This window comes from Rhinatrema bivittatum, chromosome 7 (assembly GCF_901001135.1).
Source record: "Rhinatrema bivittatum chromosome 7, aRhiBiv1.1, whole genome shotgun sequence".
NCBI classification, from domain to species: domain Eukaryota; kingdom Metazoa; phylum Chordata; class Amphibia; order Gymnophiona; family Rhinatrematidae; genus Rhinatrema; species Rhinatrema bivittatum.
Window position 1 is genome coordinate 52,794,858 of NC_042621.1, and position 18,383 is coordinate 52,813,240.

The 18,383-nt window shown below is 48.9% G+C and overlaps 1 protein-coding gene across 2 annotated transcripts in view; it reads right to left on the bottom strand.

Annotated features, from left to right (window-relative positions):
* UBA2 (ubiquitin like modifier activating enzyme 2) overlaps nt 1-18,383 on the bottom strand; it is a 186,375-nt gene that overhangs the window by 37,394 nt on the left and 130,598 nt on the right. For both annotated transcript variants that reach the window (XM_029608377.1, XM_029608378.1), the window contains 3 exons: nt 13,630-13,723; nt 13,406-13,518; nt 13,110-13,265 (listed from right to left, as the gene is read on the bottom strand). In XM_029608377.1, the coding sequence (XP_029464237.1) occupies nt 13,110-13,265; nt 13,406-13,518; nt 13,630-13,723 (363 nt within the window). The remainder of the gene's footprint in view (nt 1-13,109; nt 13,266-13,405; nt 13,519-13,629; nt 13,724-18,383) is intronic.

An 18,383-nucleotide genomic window follows, 5' to 3' on the forward strand; every position in this document is an offset into this window, starting at 1 on the left:
CCAAATCCAACATGAAAGCCATGGACCCCAGAACCTGTAAATAATCTCAGACCGTTGGCACGGAGAGCAGAAGCAGACATGTCACCTGCGCCTGTAACTTCGCCACCCTGTCAGAAGTCAAAAACATCCTGCCATTCTGGATAAGCGCCCCCAGATATTCCAAAGACTGGGAAGGCACCAGATGACTTTTCATCACATTTATCACCCAACCCAGTGACCGCAAAGTGCTTATGACTCGTTGGAGAGACCTCAAAACACTTGTCCTCTGTCTTTGCACGAATGAGCCAATTGTCCAGATACGGATGAACCAACACTTCTCTTCGAAGGGCTGTTGCCACTATCACCATCATCACCTTTGTGAAGGTTTGTAGCAGCATGGCCAGTCTGAAGGGAAGTGAGCGAAACTGGACGTAGTGCCCCAACACCATGAACCAAAGGAACTTCTGATGGTCCTGATGAATGGGAATATGGAGGTATGCCTCCGTTAAGTCCAACAAGGCCAAGAACTCTCCCCTCTGCGGACCACTGCAATCACCGTTCTTAATGTCTCCATTTGAAAACGCAGAACCCTCGGGGCCCTGTTCACCTTTTGCAAGTCAAGAATTGGCTGAAACGTTTCTTCCTTCTTTGGAACCACAAAATAAATGAAGTACCTTCCCCATCCCTGCTCCTCCCTCAGGACGGGAACTATCACATTTAAGCTTAGTAACCTCTGTAGAGTCCCCCACACCGCCTCTCGCTTGCTTCGAGAGATGACAAGGGACTCCAGAAAGGCTTCACTGACAGGGTGAGAAAATTCTAGCATGCAGCCTTCTCGCACCACCTCTAGAACCCAGTGGTCCGAGGTAATCTTGGCCCACTCCTTATAAAAGCTGGACAACCTGCCCCCCCCCCCCCCGCTTCTACAGAAGAATGGGCAATGATGGCTTCATTGCGATGACTTTCCACCACCGACCCCCTTGGCCGGCACCATCCCTGGAGGATCTGTGGGTGCCTCGAAAGGACTGCTGCCATCCCACCGACTGTTTTGCTCCCACACCAAAGTTGGGCTTGCCTGACTGGAACCTACATGATTACTGAAATCGGGTCTGAGGCAGAAACACTTTCTCACTGGTTTTCCTATCCTCGGCACCCTGTTCCCTATACAATTTGTAGTGAATCTAAGCGGTTTACAAAGAGTACATACATAAAATTAAGAGAATAATTTTAAACAGCATAAAATGGATAAAAACAGATCAGGGTTGAAATAAATTAAAGATAAAAGGTTAAAGCTGATCCAAATACTCCCCAAAAAGGAATGTCATCTTAAAGGGAAAATTACACAGCTGTGCCTTGGACTATGTCTGTCGACTAATTTCGCAACCACAAAAGTCTGCGAGCTGCTACTGTCGAGACCATGCTCCTGGCCAAAGTGTGCACTGTCATAAAGAGCATCTGTGACATAAGCCATTCCAACCTCCAAGCACACCGACAGCAGAGAACCAACATCTCCTGATGAGGCTTGCTCTTGTGCCTTCTGTACCCAGCACAAACAAGCCTTCTGCATCACGCTGCCACAAATTGTGGCTCGGAGACTCAAAGAGGAAACTTTGGACATTATTTATTTATTTATTTATTTATTTATAGATTTTTCTATACCGGGGTATGTAAATAACATCACCTCGGTTTACATTCAAACAGTAATTCAGCATTGCGCTTTACAATATAACAAGGAAACTAAACGAAAAACAATACAGTATATAACTTTATATTAATAGAATATCAGCAATATATGAGAGATTGTGGCAGTTAGGAAGAGTAGTTGAGGATTCAGATCATTGATAGTAGGCTTTTTTAAATAGCCAGGTTTTAAGGTTTTGTTTAAATTTTTTGTAACAGAGTTCCTGGCGTAATTCAGAGGGCATGGTGTTCCATATTGTTGATCCAGCAATGATGAAAGATCGATCTTTTGTGCTAGAGAGTTTAGTCAGATTGGGTGCTGGGATATTTAGTTTGGCTAAATTCTGGAATCTCGTTGGGCGGGAAGACGTTTTGAATTGTAGTTCATCTGTAAACCAGAGCATTTCTCTGTTTTGAATGGCTTTGTGTATCAGCGACATAGATTTATAAATTATCCTGTAAGCCACAGGTAGCCAGTGCAAAGACTGAAGAGCTGGAGTGATGTGATCATGGTGGCTTGTGTCGGTGATAATGCGGGCAGCTGCATTTTGCAGCATTTGCAAAGGTTGAATGGTGGCTTTGGGTAGACCCAGTAACAGAGCATTGCAGTAATCAATCTTTGATAAAATAGTTGCTTGTAAAACTGTGCGGAAATCATATTGGTATAATAGAGATTTAATCCGTTTAAGCGTAAATAGCTTAAAGAAACCATTTTTTACCGTATCCGCGATGAATTTTTTAAATGTGAGATTGCTGTCAATGATGATACCAAGGCTGCGTACTTGTTGTGAAATAGTGGAGTTGTTTTGAGCAATATCAGAGTTGATCAGAATTGTAGTTTTTGGAGGTGAAATTATGATAAGTTCAGTTTTATTGGTATTTATAGCCAATTGGTTGTCTGTGAGGATAGTTTTAATTTCTAATAAAGCTACCTTCCAGGTATTCAGTGCATTTGTGATTGTGCTGGTTATAGGTATGAGTATTTGAACATCATCTGCGTAGATGAAGTGTTGAAGACCCAATTTAGAGAGTAGCTGGCATAGCGGTGTAAGGTAAACATTGAACAATGTGGAGGAGAGAGAAGATCCTTGGGGGACTCCTTGAGAGAGGTTTCTTGGCTTGGATTCACTTCGTCCACATCTAACGCTATATGTTCTATTGCTCAGGAATGACTGAAACCATAGTAAAGCCGATCCCGAGATACCTATTTCAGAAAGACGGGTAATAAGAGTGTTGTGGTTTACCGTGTCGAAAGCCGCTGATATATCAAGAAGGGCGATGAGGTATGATTTGCCAGCATCTAAAGCTTTTAGTAGCACCTCAGAAAGAGATATCAAAAGTGTTTCCGTGCTGTGGTACTTTCTGAACCCATATTGAGATGGAAAGAGTATTTGATGATCATCTAAATAATCAGATAGTTATTTGTTGATGACTCTTTCCATAATCTTTGAGAGGAAGGGAAGGTTTGATACTGGACGAAAGTTTGCTGGATCAGATGAATCTAGGTTAGATTTTTTTTTATCATTGGAGTAATGATAGCATGTTTAAGTATAGAAGGAAATATGCCTGTGGTGATGGATTTGTTAAGAATCTTTGCAATAGGTTTTGCTATTGTAGAACGTATTGTGAGAAGAGTCTTAGTAGGTAATATGTCGGTGGGGTGGAAAGCTGGTTTCATTTTCTTTAGAATTGACTCAACTTCAATACCAGTAGTAATCTCAAGATTAGATAGCTTTGTTTCAAATTTATCTTGAGTGGCTGATGTAGCTTGGTTGGTGTGTAAAGGAGCAGGAAATGAATTAAATCGCGTTAAAATAGAATGTATTTTGTTATAAAAGAATGTAGCTAGTTCCTCACATTTTGAATCATCATTGTTGTTTAGATTGTTGTGAGTTGGAGCAGTAACAAGGCTTTTGACATATTGGAAAAGTGCTTGAGGGTTGAATTGATATTGATGAATTCTGGAAGCATACTACTTCAATTGCGTTCCTGAACATCCTTCAGGGCGGCAGCCCCCACCACTAGTTGTTGTCTTGGTCACTGCTGAAACAGCCGCATCCAACTTCGACATCTGCAGGAGCTCCAAGGTCTCCTCCATCAGGGGGTAAACCTTAGCTATGGCCCTGCCGACCTTTAGACCCACTTCCGGAAAGTCCCACTCCCGGTTCACCAACTGGTGAACCTTCTCAGGTAAGGGAAAAGCACCAGAGGAAAAGCACCAGAGGACCAGATTCACATCATTATCCGACTCCTCCTGAGTCACCTTAGCCCACAATTCCTGCAAACCTAAGGAATAAGGGGATGCAATTCGTCCTTCTTAAATAAGCGGACCACCCTAGGGTTGTCCCCTTCTGGCACAGAAAACTGGTCCGGTACTGGATCATTCTTATTCGCATCAGAGCTCTCATCCAGATTGGCCCCCTGCAAATCCAAAGGATCCTCCGGCATATCATCAGAAACCTCCCCATCCCTGGGATCAGTCTCTGAATCTACTCAACCCAAAACCAGGAGTCGCAGCAGATCCCCGCTCCCTCTGGAAGGAACCACCTTAGGACTCCTGGAAACACATCGGGGAGGTCTACCCTTCAGATGCTTGACTCCCATCCCCTTCCTTGCCAGGAAGGCCTTATGGAGGAGCAGAATGAACTCTGGCAAGAAATCTTCGGGATCCTCAGCCCCCTGTTCAAGAAGGCTGCCATCCGAATCCCTTCCCTCATCCTGACCCTCCTGCACCACAGACAACAGAGTGGGAGGGGAATCCATGGAGTGTCTGGGGGCTGTGGACCCCTGTCCACAATCCTCCATGGGCAGGGCTGTCCCCTGAGGGCCCCCAAAGGACAGTAGTTGTGGCCTCCGACAAATGGAGGGCCCTCTTCTCCAAGGCCCCCTTCCCAACCCATCGAGGTCCCTTCATCTCCTGCCGTGCAGCCAGAGCACAGGGATCTACTGCTGAGCTGTGCAGACCAGACCCCACAGGCCGCAACACGCGGCATTAGCACCTTAGACACTCAGTGCGCTTCAATGCAGGCCGCACACGCAGCTGAAAATGTGGTGCTGCACGCACACGGAATGTGCACAACAGGCCCAGCAGGCTGCACATGCGGCTGCAGCGCCGTGCGTCATTACAAAAAAAAAAATCAGCTTGGGCGGCTCATGGGAAAAAGCATGAAGGTCGCTGGCGCGGCGACAATGGAGCCCCGTGGCGGCTCAAACGGTGCACAAGGCAAATTTAAGCTGCACCTACGGCTCCCTACCAGCTCAGCCGTGATCTCCCTCAAATTTCCGGGGAGAAGGGACAAGGGAAAAACCCCTCAACCTTCCCCCTCCTGAATGCACCGACAGCTCCCACTGTCCCAGGTGCTCTCGCCACCTTAGACTGTTTTTTTTTTTTTTGCAGTGGCTGAAGGCTTTTTTTTTTCTGAACAGCTTAAAAGGCAAACAGGGTACTTCCCTGACAGGCCAGCCAAGACTCGGGAGGAGACATCAGAAGCCCTGAGGGAGCTAGTCCCCTGGCTATCAGGACCTCCGGCCAGGCGAGGATTAACACCAGCCAGGGGTTTCCAACCTCCAGGTTGCCCTGCTCCATCTGAGGGATGGTCCACAAAAAGCATAACACCTCAGGGAGCCTCTGAAAATTCTTCCAAAATTTCTCTCTCTCAAATCTATTTTAGTCTTTTATTTTTTTTTTATGACAGACTGCAGGTTTGCACCTCTACCATCTACTGGAGACAGAGAAATACTGAGGAACTGCAGTTGGCACTCTCGGTTATGTAGCAGTGCCTCAAAGTTTTGTTCTCTGCCTCCATCTGCTGGTTGGGATGCAAAACCCACTTGTCTGGACTAATCTGGGTATGAACAGGAAAATCAGGCTTAGAACCACTATAGAAAAAAAAAATTAATCTTATTCAGCCTCCCCCCCCTATTACTTCACATTATTTTCCCTCTCTCTGCCTTTGACTTTCTCCATTCCCCTTTTGTAAATTCTTACTCCCTTCAACCAGAGTTCAGGATTAGAACAGCAAGAGCTGCTCCAAATATCTTTCCGGTAGTGGTGCTGCAACAAAGCGATTTCCACTTCTGCACCCTGAATCTCTCATACATATTCATTTTATATATATACAAGCCGTTAAGCCCGTCACAACGGGCTACATTACATTTTTGTTTTCGGTCCATTTTCAAAAACAGCACCCTCCTACACTTTTTCTCCCTCATTCCCCCTTCCCCTCAGTCACTCACCCCCTTCCCACCCCTCAGTCTTACTCATTCTCTGTCTCCCACTGCCTCCTTCCCCTCACTCTCACCTCCCTCCCCTTCCCTCAGTCACTCCCACCTCTCTCCCCTTCCCTCAGTCATTCCCCACCCTGTCTCAATCCCATCCCCTCTCCCTCAGCCCTCCTCCACTCCCTTTTTCTCTGCTCCACAACTTCTTACCCTTCCACTTACTGACATCCCTGTCTCTCACCTCTCCCTCATTCTCCCTCTCTTCTCACTCTTCCCCACACCCTCCCTCCCCCTCAGTCCCTCCCTCCCACTCAGTCCCTCCCCCTCACTCAGTCCCTCCCTCCCCCTCACTCAGTCCCTCCCTCCATCTCTCTCTCTCCTCCCTCCCTACTGGCCGCCGCTGCTCCTCGTCGTCGTTCGCTGCCGTCGCTGCTGCCGCCGCCACCCGAAGCCGCCATCGCTGCCACCGCCCGACGCCGCCATCGCTGCCACCGCCACCGCCGCCCGACGCCGCCATGTTTTTTTTTTTTTTTTACGCTGGCTAAGACCGACGTCCTTGCCCGCACATGCGCAGTAGAGCTGTGCTCTACTGCGCATTTGCGGGCCGTCGGTCATGGCCCATTTATAAGGCAGATCTTGAGAATCAGATCAGTTTGGGGACTATGGGGACTTCAGAACCACTGCCTTACTTGACCTACAGGCTTTACCCTTTCTTCCCTCCTATCAAGGATCCTCTGCGCTTATACTATGCACTTTTGAATTCAGATATCCTGTTTGGCCCCTCTAACTCCATTGGTAGGCAATTCAATCCACTGCTTATTATATGGAAAAATAAAACACAAAACTATGTTACCAAGTCTACCTCCTCCAGTCTCGTATCAGAACCTGGTACATGGAGGGGAGACAAACAAGAAAGCAGCAGCTCGTTTTCTATATGACAGAGTGATCATTAAATTTAGACAGAAAAAATGTTGAAAAAGGTTTGAAAAAAGCATTGGAAGCTTCCTGTAATGTCTCTCACAAGGTGTGATCCATTACTAAAGATCAAATGTGTAGAAAGCAAATGTTGCTTACCTGATGTAACAGGTGTTCTCACAGGACAGCAGGATGTTAGTCCTCACAAATGGGTCTCCCTTCAGTCTGATTTTCAAAGCTACAGGCAGTGCCTAAAAAAGTAAAAACTAAAACGAACCCAACACTGCGGGGTGGCGGGCGGGTTTCGTGAGGACTAACATCCTGCTGTCCTGTGAGAACACCTGTTACATCAGGTAAGCAACATTTGCTTTCTCACAGGACAAGCAGGATGGTTGTCCTCACAAATGGGTGAGTACCGAGCTGAGGATGTCCTGGCTTGCACCAAATGCACCCAACGACGTGCAACAGGCACAACAACTGGGGTGAAATTTGGGAAAGGGCATCCGCACCCTACTGGGAAGGTGGAAGGGTGTTGGTACATCATGTTGGAAAAAGACAGATTGGCCGAAGATGGAGTCCTGTCTTCCAGCTTTGTCCAAACAATAGTGGGCTGCAAAGGTATGGAGAGAACTCCAGGTTGCAGCCCTGCAGATGTCAGGAAGCGGCACCGATCGAAGGTGTGCTACTGAAGTCGCCATGGCCCTCACAGAGTGTGCTTTTACACGGTCTTGAAAAGGAATGCCAGCTTGCTGATAGCAAAAAGAAATGCAGTCCGCCAACCAGGAGGAAAGAGCCTGCTTACCCACAGGTTGTCCTAACTTGTTAGGATGGAAAGAGACGAATAATTGAGTGCTCTTCCTGTGAGAAACTGTACGGTCTAGGTAAAAAGCTAGAGCCCGTTTACAGTCTAGGGTATGCAGGGTCTGCTCTCCAGAGTTGGAGTGGGGCCTGGGAAAAAAGATAGGTAGTACGATAGATTGATTGATATGAAACTCCGAAACTACCTTAGGTAAAAATTTAGGGTGAGTGCGGAGTACCGCCCGGTCCTGCAGGAGCTTAGTGTAAGGCGGATAGGTAACTAGGGCCTGTAATTCACTAATCCTGCGAGCTGAAGTAACAGCCAAAAGGAATAACACTTTCCAAGTGAGATATTTAAAGTCACAGGAGTGGAGAGGTTCGAAAGGAGGTTTCATTAGACGACCAAGAACCAGGTTAAGGTCCCAGGATGGGGCAGGAGGGCGTAAAGGTGGCTTCAAATGGAGCAAGCCTTTAAGAAAGCGTGTTACCAGGGGTTGTACTGAAATAGGATTACCCCCAATACCCTTATGGAAGGCGGCTACCGCACTGACATGCATTCTGATAGAAGAGGTTTTAAGACCGGATTCAGAGAGATGCCATAAATAGTCCAAGAATTTGGAGATTGGACAGGAAAGGGGATCAAGGGACTGAGAAGTGCACCATGATGTGTACCTTTTCCATTTGTATGAATAAGACTTTCTTGTGGAAGGCTTTCGTGAAGCTATCAGGACCCGAGAAACGGAATCTGAAAGGTTAAATGGTTGAAGGACTAACCTTTCAACATCCATGCCGTCAGGGACAAGGCTTGGAGGTTGGGATGGAGGAGGCATCCGTCGTTTTGAGTGAGCAGATGCGGGTCCCTTCCCAGAGGAATGTGCCTGTGGATGGAGAGATCCTGGAGTATTGGAAACCATACTTGGCGTGGCCAGTAAGGTGCTATCAGGATCATGGTTCCTCCGTCCTGGCGTAGCTTCACGAGAGTCTTTGACACAAGAGGAAGTGGAGGGAATGCATAGAGCAGACCGGTTTGTCCACTTGAGGGAGAATGCATCCCTCGGCCGAGAGTGCTGGCTCTGAATGAGAGAGCAGTAATCGTCCACTTTGTGGTTCTGAGGGGACGCAAAGAGGTCTATGTGGGGAAAACCCCACTTTCGAAACAGAGAGGTCGCTACGAGAGGGTGGAGTGACCACTCGTGTGGTTGGAAGACACGGCTCAGCTGGTCTGCCAATACATTGTCTACTCCCGGCAGGTAAGTGGCCCTGAGGTACATAGAGTGGGAGAGGGCTTCCGCCCAGATCTGCGCAGCTTCCTGACACAGAAGGAAGGAGCCTGTGCCTCCCTGCTTGTTTATGTACCACATGGCCACTTGGTTGTCCGTCTGGATTAAGATTATCTGATGAAATAGATGATCTTTGAAAGTTCGGAGCGCATAGCGGATTGCTCGAAGTTCCAGGAAATTGATCTGGTGTTCGGCTTCCTCTTTGGACCATAACCCTTGGGTTTGGAAGTCGTCCACATGGGCTCCCCAACCGATGTGAGAAGCGTCGGTGGTTAGGATTACTTGCGGATCCGGTGGAAGAAAAGGTAAGCCCTGAAGGAGGTTGACCTGAGTCGTCCACCAGGTTAAGGATAGGCGCAGCGCTTGTGTGACTGTGACTATGGAGGACAGAGGCTGAAAAGCTTGAATCCATTGGTGTCGTAGAGTCCATTGTGTTACTCTCATGGCTAGTCGGGTCATGGGAGTGACTTGAACCGAGGATGCCATGTGTCCTAGGAGAATGAGGAACTGGCGAGCCGTGGCAGTGTTCTGAGACTGGAGCTGGCGAGCCAGGGATATTAGGGTGTGGACCCTCTGAAGAGGAAGGTAAGCCTTTGCCTGTAAGGTGTCCAAGTCTGCCCCAATGAAGGATAAGGTTTGAGACGGGACTAAGCAAGATTTCTCGTAATTGACAAGAAACCCTAAGGAAAGGAGTGTTTGAATTGTCAATTTTAGGGAGGATTGAGCTATCTGTTGGGTGGAGGCCCTGATTAGCCAATCGTCCAGGTAGGGGTAGACGTGGACACCTTCCTTCCTTAGGAATGCTGCTACCACTACGAGACATTTGGTAAAGACTCGTGGGGCAGAAGCCAGACCGAAAGGTAGGACACGGTATTGATAATGGTCGTGGCCTACTAGAAACCGCAGATATTTGCGATGGGATTGTGTGATCGCAATGTGGGTATAAGCGTCCTTGAGGTCGAGATAGCACAGCCAATCCCCCTTTTGCAACAGAGGGAGCAAGGCGCCCAGGGTTACCATCTTGAACTTCTCTTTTTGCAGATACTTGTTGAGGGCCCGAAGGTCCAGAATTGGACGTAACCCCCCTGATTTCTTTGGTATTAGGAAGTATCTGGAATAGAATCCTTTCCCTTGTTGACAAGGAGGGACGGGTTCTATAGCATTTGACTGTAGAAGAAGGGATACTTCTTGATGTAATTGAGTCAAATGGCTGGTTAGACTCCATGCCTGAAGGGGCGGGGAGTCTGGCGGAAGTGTTATGAAGTTGAGGTGGTAACCCTGTGCGATAATTGCTAGCACCCACTGATCTGAGGTAATCTGTTTCCAACGGGGTAAGAAGTGGTACAGCCGACCTCCCACAGGGATGTGTGGAAGAGGGAGTTGGCATGTGCTCAATACAGGGAAGTCAAAGGCCCGCCGCAAGCCCAGGAGGTGGGGCTACAGTAGGCCTTTGCTTTCTCGGCTGACGAGGCTGAGGCCTGTTAGAGGACCGTGCAGGACGAGCCCTAGTTGACGGAGGGTAATAGCGGCGTGGTCGAAAGAACGACTTCTTAGAGTCCTTCTTTTGCGGTTGCTTGGAGGTCACCTCAGGTGGGACAGATGAGAGTTGTTTCAACGTCTCATGGTGGTCTTTTAACTCCGCCACAATCTGTTGAATTTGCTCTCCAAACAAATTGTCGCCTAAGCAGGGCAAATCAGCAAGACGATCTTGGACCTCTGGGCGAAGGTTGGATGACTTTAACCAAGCCCAACGTCTGGCTGAGATGGCTGTGGCTGAAACCTTCGTGGAAGCATCGAAAATGTCGTAGGCAGTCCTAATCTCGTGCTTCCCTGCCTCAAATCCCTTGTGAAGAAGGGCTTGAAGCTGCGGTTGGTATTGGTCCGGCAACGTGTCAGCATAGTCTTGCATCTGCTTAAGGATGGCTCTGTTGTATTGAGTCATGTAAAGTTGATATGAAGCTATGCGTGAAATCAACATAGCTCCATGATACACTTTCCGTCCCACACTATCCAGGAATTTGTTGTCCCTGGTAGGTGGGATAGAAGAGTGCGGCTTAAGACGCTTGGCCTTCTTCTGCGCGGACTCAACCACAACAGAGCGATGATCCAGTTGAGGTTTTTGGAAACCTGGTGCTGACTGGACAAGGTATGTGGAGTCAGCTTTCTTGTTAACTGGTGACACCGATGAAGGAGATTCCCAGTTTTTCTTGAGCAGATCCAAAAACACCTGGTGTATAGGGATGGAAGCGATGATTTTTGGAGCATCCAGAAATTGAAGTAGTTCCATCATCTGGTGTCTGTCATCAGCTTCAGATTGTAGTTGAAAAGGTACAACTTCTGACATCTCTTTCACAAAATTAATGAAAGACAGATCCTCAGGAGGAGATCTTTTTCTACTCTCTGTAGGAGATGGTGGCGAAGGCAAATCTGTGTCAGAAGAGGTATCATCATCATCACCCCAGGTATCGTAGGGATCATGTGGGGCTTGTAGTCCTGATGGACCTGGCTGAGGCTCTGAAGGCATCGATGGAAACCGAGGTGGAATCGGTGCGGTAGGTGGAACCAGAAATGGCATCGATGGCTTCGGTGCTGCCGATGGAATCGGTGCCTGGCGCGGAATCGATGGAGCCGAAGGATAAATCGGTGGAGATATACCAGAAGGTACCGATGGAACTACCCCGGAAGGGGGAATTCGAAACTGTGTTTCTCCTGCCGATGAGAAACCAGTCGGAGACGGTGGTGTTGTCGATGGCACTGGAATCACCGATGGAAGGGCCGTCATGAGTGCCTCCATGCGGCTCAGTAGCGGTGCTAGCGCTTATATCAACGGCTCGGTGGTCAGTTCTCTCCTCGGTGGCGAAGCCGGTGCCGGCGTCGGTGGCGGCACTGGAATCGGTGCCGGAGACGGTACCGATGGAGGTTGTAATTTCTTCATCGCTTTCTCGATGGCCTCCTGGACCAGCCGGTCCAGTTCTGCCCGGAGACCAGGGGTAACCATACCCGGCTCGACGGGAGAGGGAGGCTGAGGCAGGGCCGGAGGGACCACCGTAACCGGTGGGATCACGGCCCCCACACCCCGAGAGGGTGAGGGTTTCCTCGATGCCGGCGAACGAGACGTGGAGGGCGTCCGGTCTGTTCGCGGCTTCTTCGTCGGTGGCTCAGCTTGAGCAGAGGTCGATGGCTGTGGATCCTCGACAGGCCGAGACTTGTGCCGTCGATGGCGGTGCTTTTCCTTCCGATCCCCTCGCCCATCCGGGGAAGGGACGGGAGTCGACGGCCGAGAAGCGATCGATGGCGGACGGTCACCGGAGGGTTGACGATGATGGTACAACTTCGACGGTGCCGGTTCCGATGACGTCGATGCTATCGATGGCGTTGGGGTGGGTGCATGGAAGAGGAGCCCCATCTTCTCCATCCTGGCTTTGCGACCCTTGGGTGTCATTAAGGCACATTTGGTGCAAGTCAGGACATCATGCTCACTACCCAAACACATTACACAAACCCTGTGGGGGTCTGTGATGGACATAGTCCGGGTACAATCCGGACAACGACGGAACCCCGTTGCCATGGCTGGAAGCCAAAATTTAGGCTGGGGATCGGTAAGTGCCAACAGGCCTCGAGGGCCAAATTCGACGGCAGTCGATGGAAGAAGGCAAAAAACTTACCGGGTTCCGTAAGATGACTAAAAAATTTGTCGAAGGGAGACCCCTGAGGGGCAAATTTTCTTAGGAAATTAATTTCCAAATTCCTGTCAGGAACGTGGTTAGAGAGCTCCTTTCACCGCGTGGCAACTGCTGCGCGGAAAAAAGAAGACTGAAGGGAGACCCCTGCTGGCTGCAGGGTCAGTGCCTTGCTGGGCATGCCCAGTAGGGGCCAGTCAAAGTTCTATTAAACTTTGACAGAAGTTTTCCGTGGTGGGCTCCATCCTCGATGTCACCCATTTGTGAGGACAACCATCCTGCTTGTCCTGTGAGAAAACAAATAACTCTGGAATTTATCCTCTAATCTTATGAACAGAATATTCAAGAATAGATAACATGCCCACCAAATTATTTGGACTACTCTGTGAAAAGAAACAGTATATGAGACATTAAAGTTTTTTTTTTAATAAATCAATGTTCTGGGTGTTTAACAGAGTCGTCCAATTTAAAGATTAATCTCATATAACATATAACATGCAATAAACAGCAATACCAAAAGATAGGACATGCTGTTTTAAGATTCCTCAAAGCTCACCTTGTCCTGCAATGTCAGCACGGTTACCTTGTGGACATTCAGTTTCACCGTCACCTCTGGCTTACTTGCGCACACATAACAACTGGGATTCGGAGGATCCAGTGCACAAGGAACCAGCAGCTTCTTCTTTGGGTTTGGTTGTTTGTTTAGAAAAATCTTAAAAAAAAAAATAAAATTCAAAAGTTTAAAATGACAGAAATAAAAAATTTAAATGATCGTGCTCCTTATATATCACACCCTCTCCTACCCCTGCCCCCGCTGAAACACAAATTCCACAACCACCAAAAGGCACCTACCGTTCTACACTGCTCTATGTTTCCAGATAAAATCTTCAAACCTTCCAGTACTATCAGTCCAGCTATCACTGCATTTGTTGTAGCTATGGCAGGGATAATATTTCCTGCCATTGCTGAAAAACAAGCAAGAAGGAAAAGCTCCTCAATAAGCAAAAAGATATAAAAGAATGTAAGGTCAACATGCATTTATTTAGAAAAGTGTGAAAAATAAACATTATTCTTACACTTGATATCAAATCTGCTCTTCATGTTCATGCTGAATATATGCATCCTAAGGTTGGCAGCAGCAGTGACAAAGTCCATCGCTGGTGGGTCGTCCTGCCAACACAGTTTTAAAAGCCATTTAAAATTTACACATCTGTGCACCATTTCTGCAGCACTATGACAATCAATGGGGATAGCAGAGCTGCTTATCTGTAAGGTGTTCTCCGAGGACAGCAGGGTGTTAGTCCTCACACATGGGTATCATCATCAGATGGAGCCCAATACGGAAAAGGCGTATGTCAAAGTTTCCAGAACCTTGACTAGACACACTGAGCATGCCCAGCATGCCCTATACCATGCGTCCATGCGGGGTCCCTCTCCAGTTTTGTAATATAGAATTATGATAAAAATAAAAAATAGGAGAAACCCAACTCTACAAGGTGGTGGGCAGGTTTCATGAGGACTTACATCCTGCTGCCCTTGGAGAACACCTGTTACAGGCAAGCAACTCTGCTTCTCCTAGGACAAGCAGGATGGTAGTCCTCACATATGGGTGAATCCCTAGCTACAGCTGCTTCCAGACACAAAAAGGGGACCAACAGACACTTAACCAGGTGTCAACTGGCATAACACCACCGATGCTGTTGGTAACAGAAGGGTAGACGGCCTGAACCCAAACAATGGGACCTAGGTTGGGAGAGTTGGGTTCTACACCTCAAACAGGTTCCGGAGGACAGACTGGCCGAACCTACTGTCACGTCTGCCATCCCTATCTAGACAGTAATGGAATGTGAATGTGTGGAGAGAACTCCACGTCACAGTCTTGCAGATCTCCTCCATGGGAACTGCTTGCAAGTGGACATGACTCCCAGGATGCAGCCCCGCCTGGGCGTAACAGAAGGAGATGCAATCTGCTAGCCAATTGGATGATGTCTATTTGGCAATGCCCAACCTATTCTTATCAAAAAAAACCAAAAAGTTGGGTGGACTGTCTATGGGCTTCTATCCACTCCAGATAGAAGGCTAAGGCTCTCTTGCAATCCAAATTGTACGGTGCTCATTTGCCTTGGTGTGAATGGGGCCTGGGAAAGAAAATTGGCAGGACAATTGACTGGTTAAGATAGAACTCTGTCACAACATTAGGCAGGAACTTAGGGTGCATGCACAAGACCACCCTGTCATGATAAAAACTAGGTATAAGGTGGATAAGTCGCTAAGGTCCGGAGCTCGCAGACCCTGTGTGCTGAAGTGAATGCCTCCAAAAATATGACCTTCCAGGTCAGGTACTTCAGGTCACAGGTGCACAGCGGCTCAAAAGGAGCTTTTATCAGCTGTGCTAACATCATGTTGAGGTCCCAAGACACAGCTGGAGGCTTTAGGGGAGGCTTCAATTGAAGGCCCCGCATAAAACATGCAACTATAGTCTGTACAGAGATGTGTATACTATCTACACCATGGTGGTATATGCCAATCACACTCTGATGGAGTTGGTTTTTAAGCCAGCCTCCGACAGGTGTAGAAGAAATCAAGCAGTTTTTGTGTGGGGCAGGAGAATGGATCTAGGGCCTTATACTCACACCACTCGGAAACCCTCCTCCACTTCAGTCCATAGCACTTTCTAATGGTCCTCAGAAAAATTAAGCGGCTGCAGGATTAGCCTCTCAAAATCCCGGCTGAGAGCGACAGGGCCTGGAGGTTGGAATGCTGAAGCCTACCCTGATCTTGCGTGATGAGATCTGGGGAAGTCCCCAGACTGATCGGTTTCCGGATGGACAGCTCCCACAAAAGTGGAAACCAGAACGGTCTTGGCCAATGATGGGCTATGAGGATCATAGTCCCTCTGTCCTCGCAAAGCTTCAAGAGAGTCTTCACCATTAAGGGAATCGGAGTATATACATACAAAAGACCCTTGCCCCAATGATGGGCAAGGGCATCTGAGGCTGATTTGCCATCTGACCTGTGCAAGGAGCAGAACTAAAGCACCTTCCTGTTGCAGAGAAGCAAACAGATCTATGTCCGGGCTCCCCCAGAGGCGGAATATCCAATTTTCTACACCCAGGGACCACTCGTAAGGTTTGAAGGCTCGACTCAGCCTGTCCACTACCACGTTCTCTATCCCAGCCTGGTACATGGCCCTAAGCACCATCCTGTGGAACAGGGCCCACAACCAGATCTGGACCACTTCCTGACACAGGAGTTACGAACCCATGCTTCCCTGCTTGTTGACATACCACATGGATACTTGGTTGTCAGTCAGGATCAGGGTAACTTTGCTGGACAGCCAATCTCTGAAAGCCCATAGCACATACCTGATTGCTCTGAGCTCCAGGAAGTTGATTTGACAAGAACGTTCCTGAGTGGAGCACAGACCCTAGGTGCCAAGCCCATCCACGTGAGCTCCCCACCCCAGGGTAGATGCATCCATGGGAGCCTCTGAAATGAGATCCCCTGTTGCAGACTGGAAAGTACCTGCCACCAGGACGAGTCCCTGAGAGACAGGGTGACTTGGATGCTGTCCTGGAGGCTCTGAGTGGCTTGACACCACTGTAACCTCAGGGTCCACTGGGCTCTGCACATGTGTAAGCGTGCCAAGGGAGGGACATGGACTGTTGTGGCCATGTGGTCCAACGACCTCAATTTGTGCCAGGCCGACACCTGCTGGCTCTGCTGCAATGGTTGCCAAGGTGATAGCCCTCTGGCGAGGCAGAAAGACCTTGGCCTGAGCCGTGTCTAGCAGGGCTCCAATGAAGTCCAACTGAGATGGACTGAGATGCGACTTTGGGTAGTTGAGACTCCAACACCCAAATTGTCAAGCACATGGACCTGGTGATACCTGCCTGAGACGCGCTCTTGACCAGTTAATCATCCAGACACAGGAAAACATGCACTCCCAGACTGCGGAGGTGCGCTGGCACCAAGGTCAGGCATTTTGTGAAGATCCGTGGTGTGAACGTGCATCTGAATGGCAACACCTATACTGGAAGTGCTGTTTTCCCACCACAAGTCTGAGATACTTCCTGTGACCTGGGATGATCTCAATATGGGTACGTGTACTTTAGGACGAGGGAGCATAGCCGATCCCCTTTTTGCAAAAGGAAGATCAAGGTGCCCAGGGAGACAATCTTGAACTTTTCCACTTTTAGAAATTTGTTCAAGGCCCTCAAGTCTAGAATGGGACGGAGTCCTCCTATTCTCTTTGGAATCAGGAAGTACCTAGAGTAGAATCCTCACCCTCTTTTCCTTGGTGGTACAGGCTCGAACGCTCTGGCCGTTAAGAGGGAGGAGAGCTCCGTTAATAGTACCTCCTGATGCACTACCAGCCCCCAATACTGGCACAGAGGGCAATTTTGCGGGATACGCAATAGGTTCAATTGGTACCCCTGACGGACGATGGACAGAATCCACTGCTCTGAGGTTACACTAGACCACTGGTTCGCAAAGAACTGCAGCCTGCCTCTGAGTGGAGAGTCTTTCGCCCTGGGTACGGGTGACTGGCTTAAGCTCCCTGTGGCCCAGTCTAAATCCCGTCCCCGGGTTTGGCTGAGGAGCCAGCTGGGGCTTGGGAACTTTCTGCTACCTAGGATGGGTGCAGGAGTTCTGATAGTGTTCACGGGAGCAGGGAGGTGGAGGATAGCATTTCCTTTGGTGAATGAAAGACTTCCTTGCTCCGGCCTTGATGGCCTCCTGGAGGAGGAAGATGAGTCCTGAGTACTGACAGAGAACTATTTGAGAGTTTCATGGAAGTCCCGGAGTTGGGCCACAGTGCCCCTCACCCTATCTCCAAAGAGATAATCTTCAATACACGGCATGTCAGCACATCATTCCTGTACCACCGGTTGGAGATCAGAGGTCCGCAGCCATGCCATTCTGTGGGCTCTGATACCCGCTGCAGAGACTCTCAATGCCTTCTCGAAAACATTGTAGGTCCCGCACTCGACCTTATGCACCAGCGACATAAGAGTGTCTTACTGCTGTTCAGGCAACTGCTCAGCTACCTCCTGCACCTGCTTCCAGATGTCTCGAGAGTACTGGCTTATGTAGAGCTGGTAGGTAGCAATGCGGGCAATAAGATGGTGCCTTGGAACACCTTCCTCCCAAGAGTGTTCACTGCTCTGTGTTCCTTCCCTAACGGCACCAAGAAATGGGTCTGAGAGCACTTGGCCCTCTTGAGGATGGATTCAAACACCATCAACTGGTGAGGCAGCTGATGCTTATCTAATCCAGCGGCCTTGTGGACAAGCTAAACCCCATCTGCCTTCTTATTTACGGGAGGCACTGTGAGGTGGTGTTCCCAAATCCTCAGCAGCAACTCCTTAAGGATCTCGTGTACTGGGACCACCACACTCTCCTTAGGAGGCTCCATAAACTGAAGGATCTGAAGCATTTTGTGCCTGCTGGCATCTTTCTGTCAAAAGCTGGAATGGGATGGTCTTCGCCATCACCCTCACAAACCCTGCGAAGGTTAAGTCCTCAAGTGGAGACTTCCTTTGCTCATCTGGAGGAGAAGGCTCTGATGGGAGACCATCCGAATCCTTGGAAGAGGACTCCATTTGATCATCTCCCCAGGGGTCATAGGGACCCTCATCCTCACTGTATGCCACAGGGGATGGGGCCTTCGGTGCAGGCACCGATGGAACTGGACGGGGGACTACAGGCCTCAGCGCCTCTGCCGGGCTCGGCGGAGTTTCCTCCTCAGAGGAACCGGCAACAACCACCATATTGGTAGGGGGAGGCTTCTGTGCCATACTGGGCACCCATGCCACCCCAAGAACTG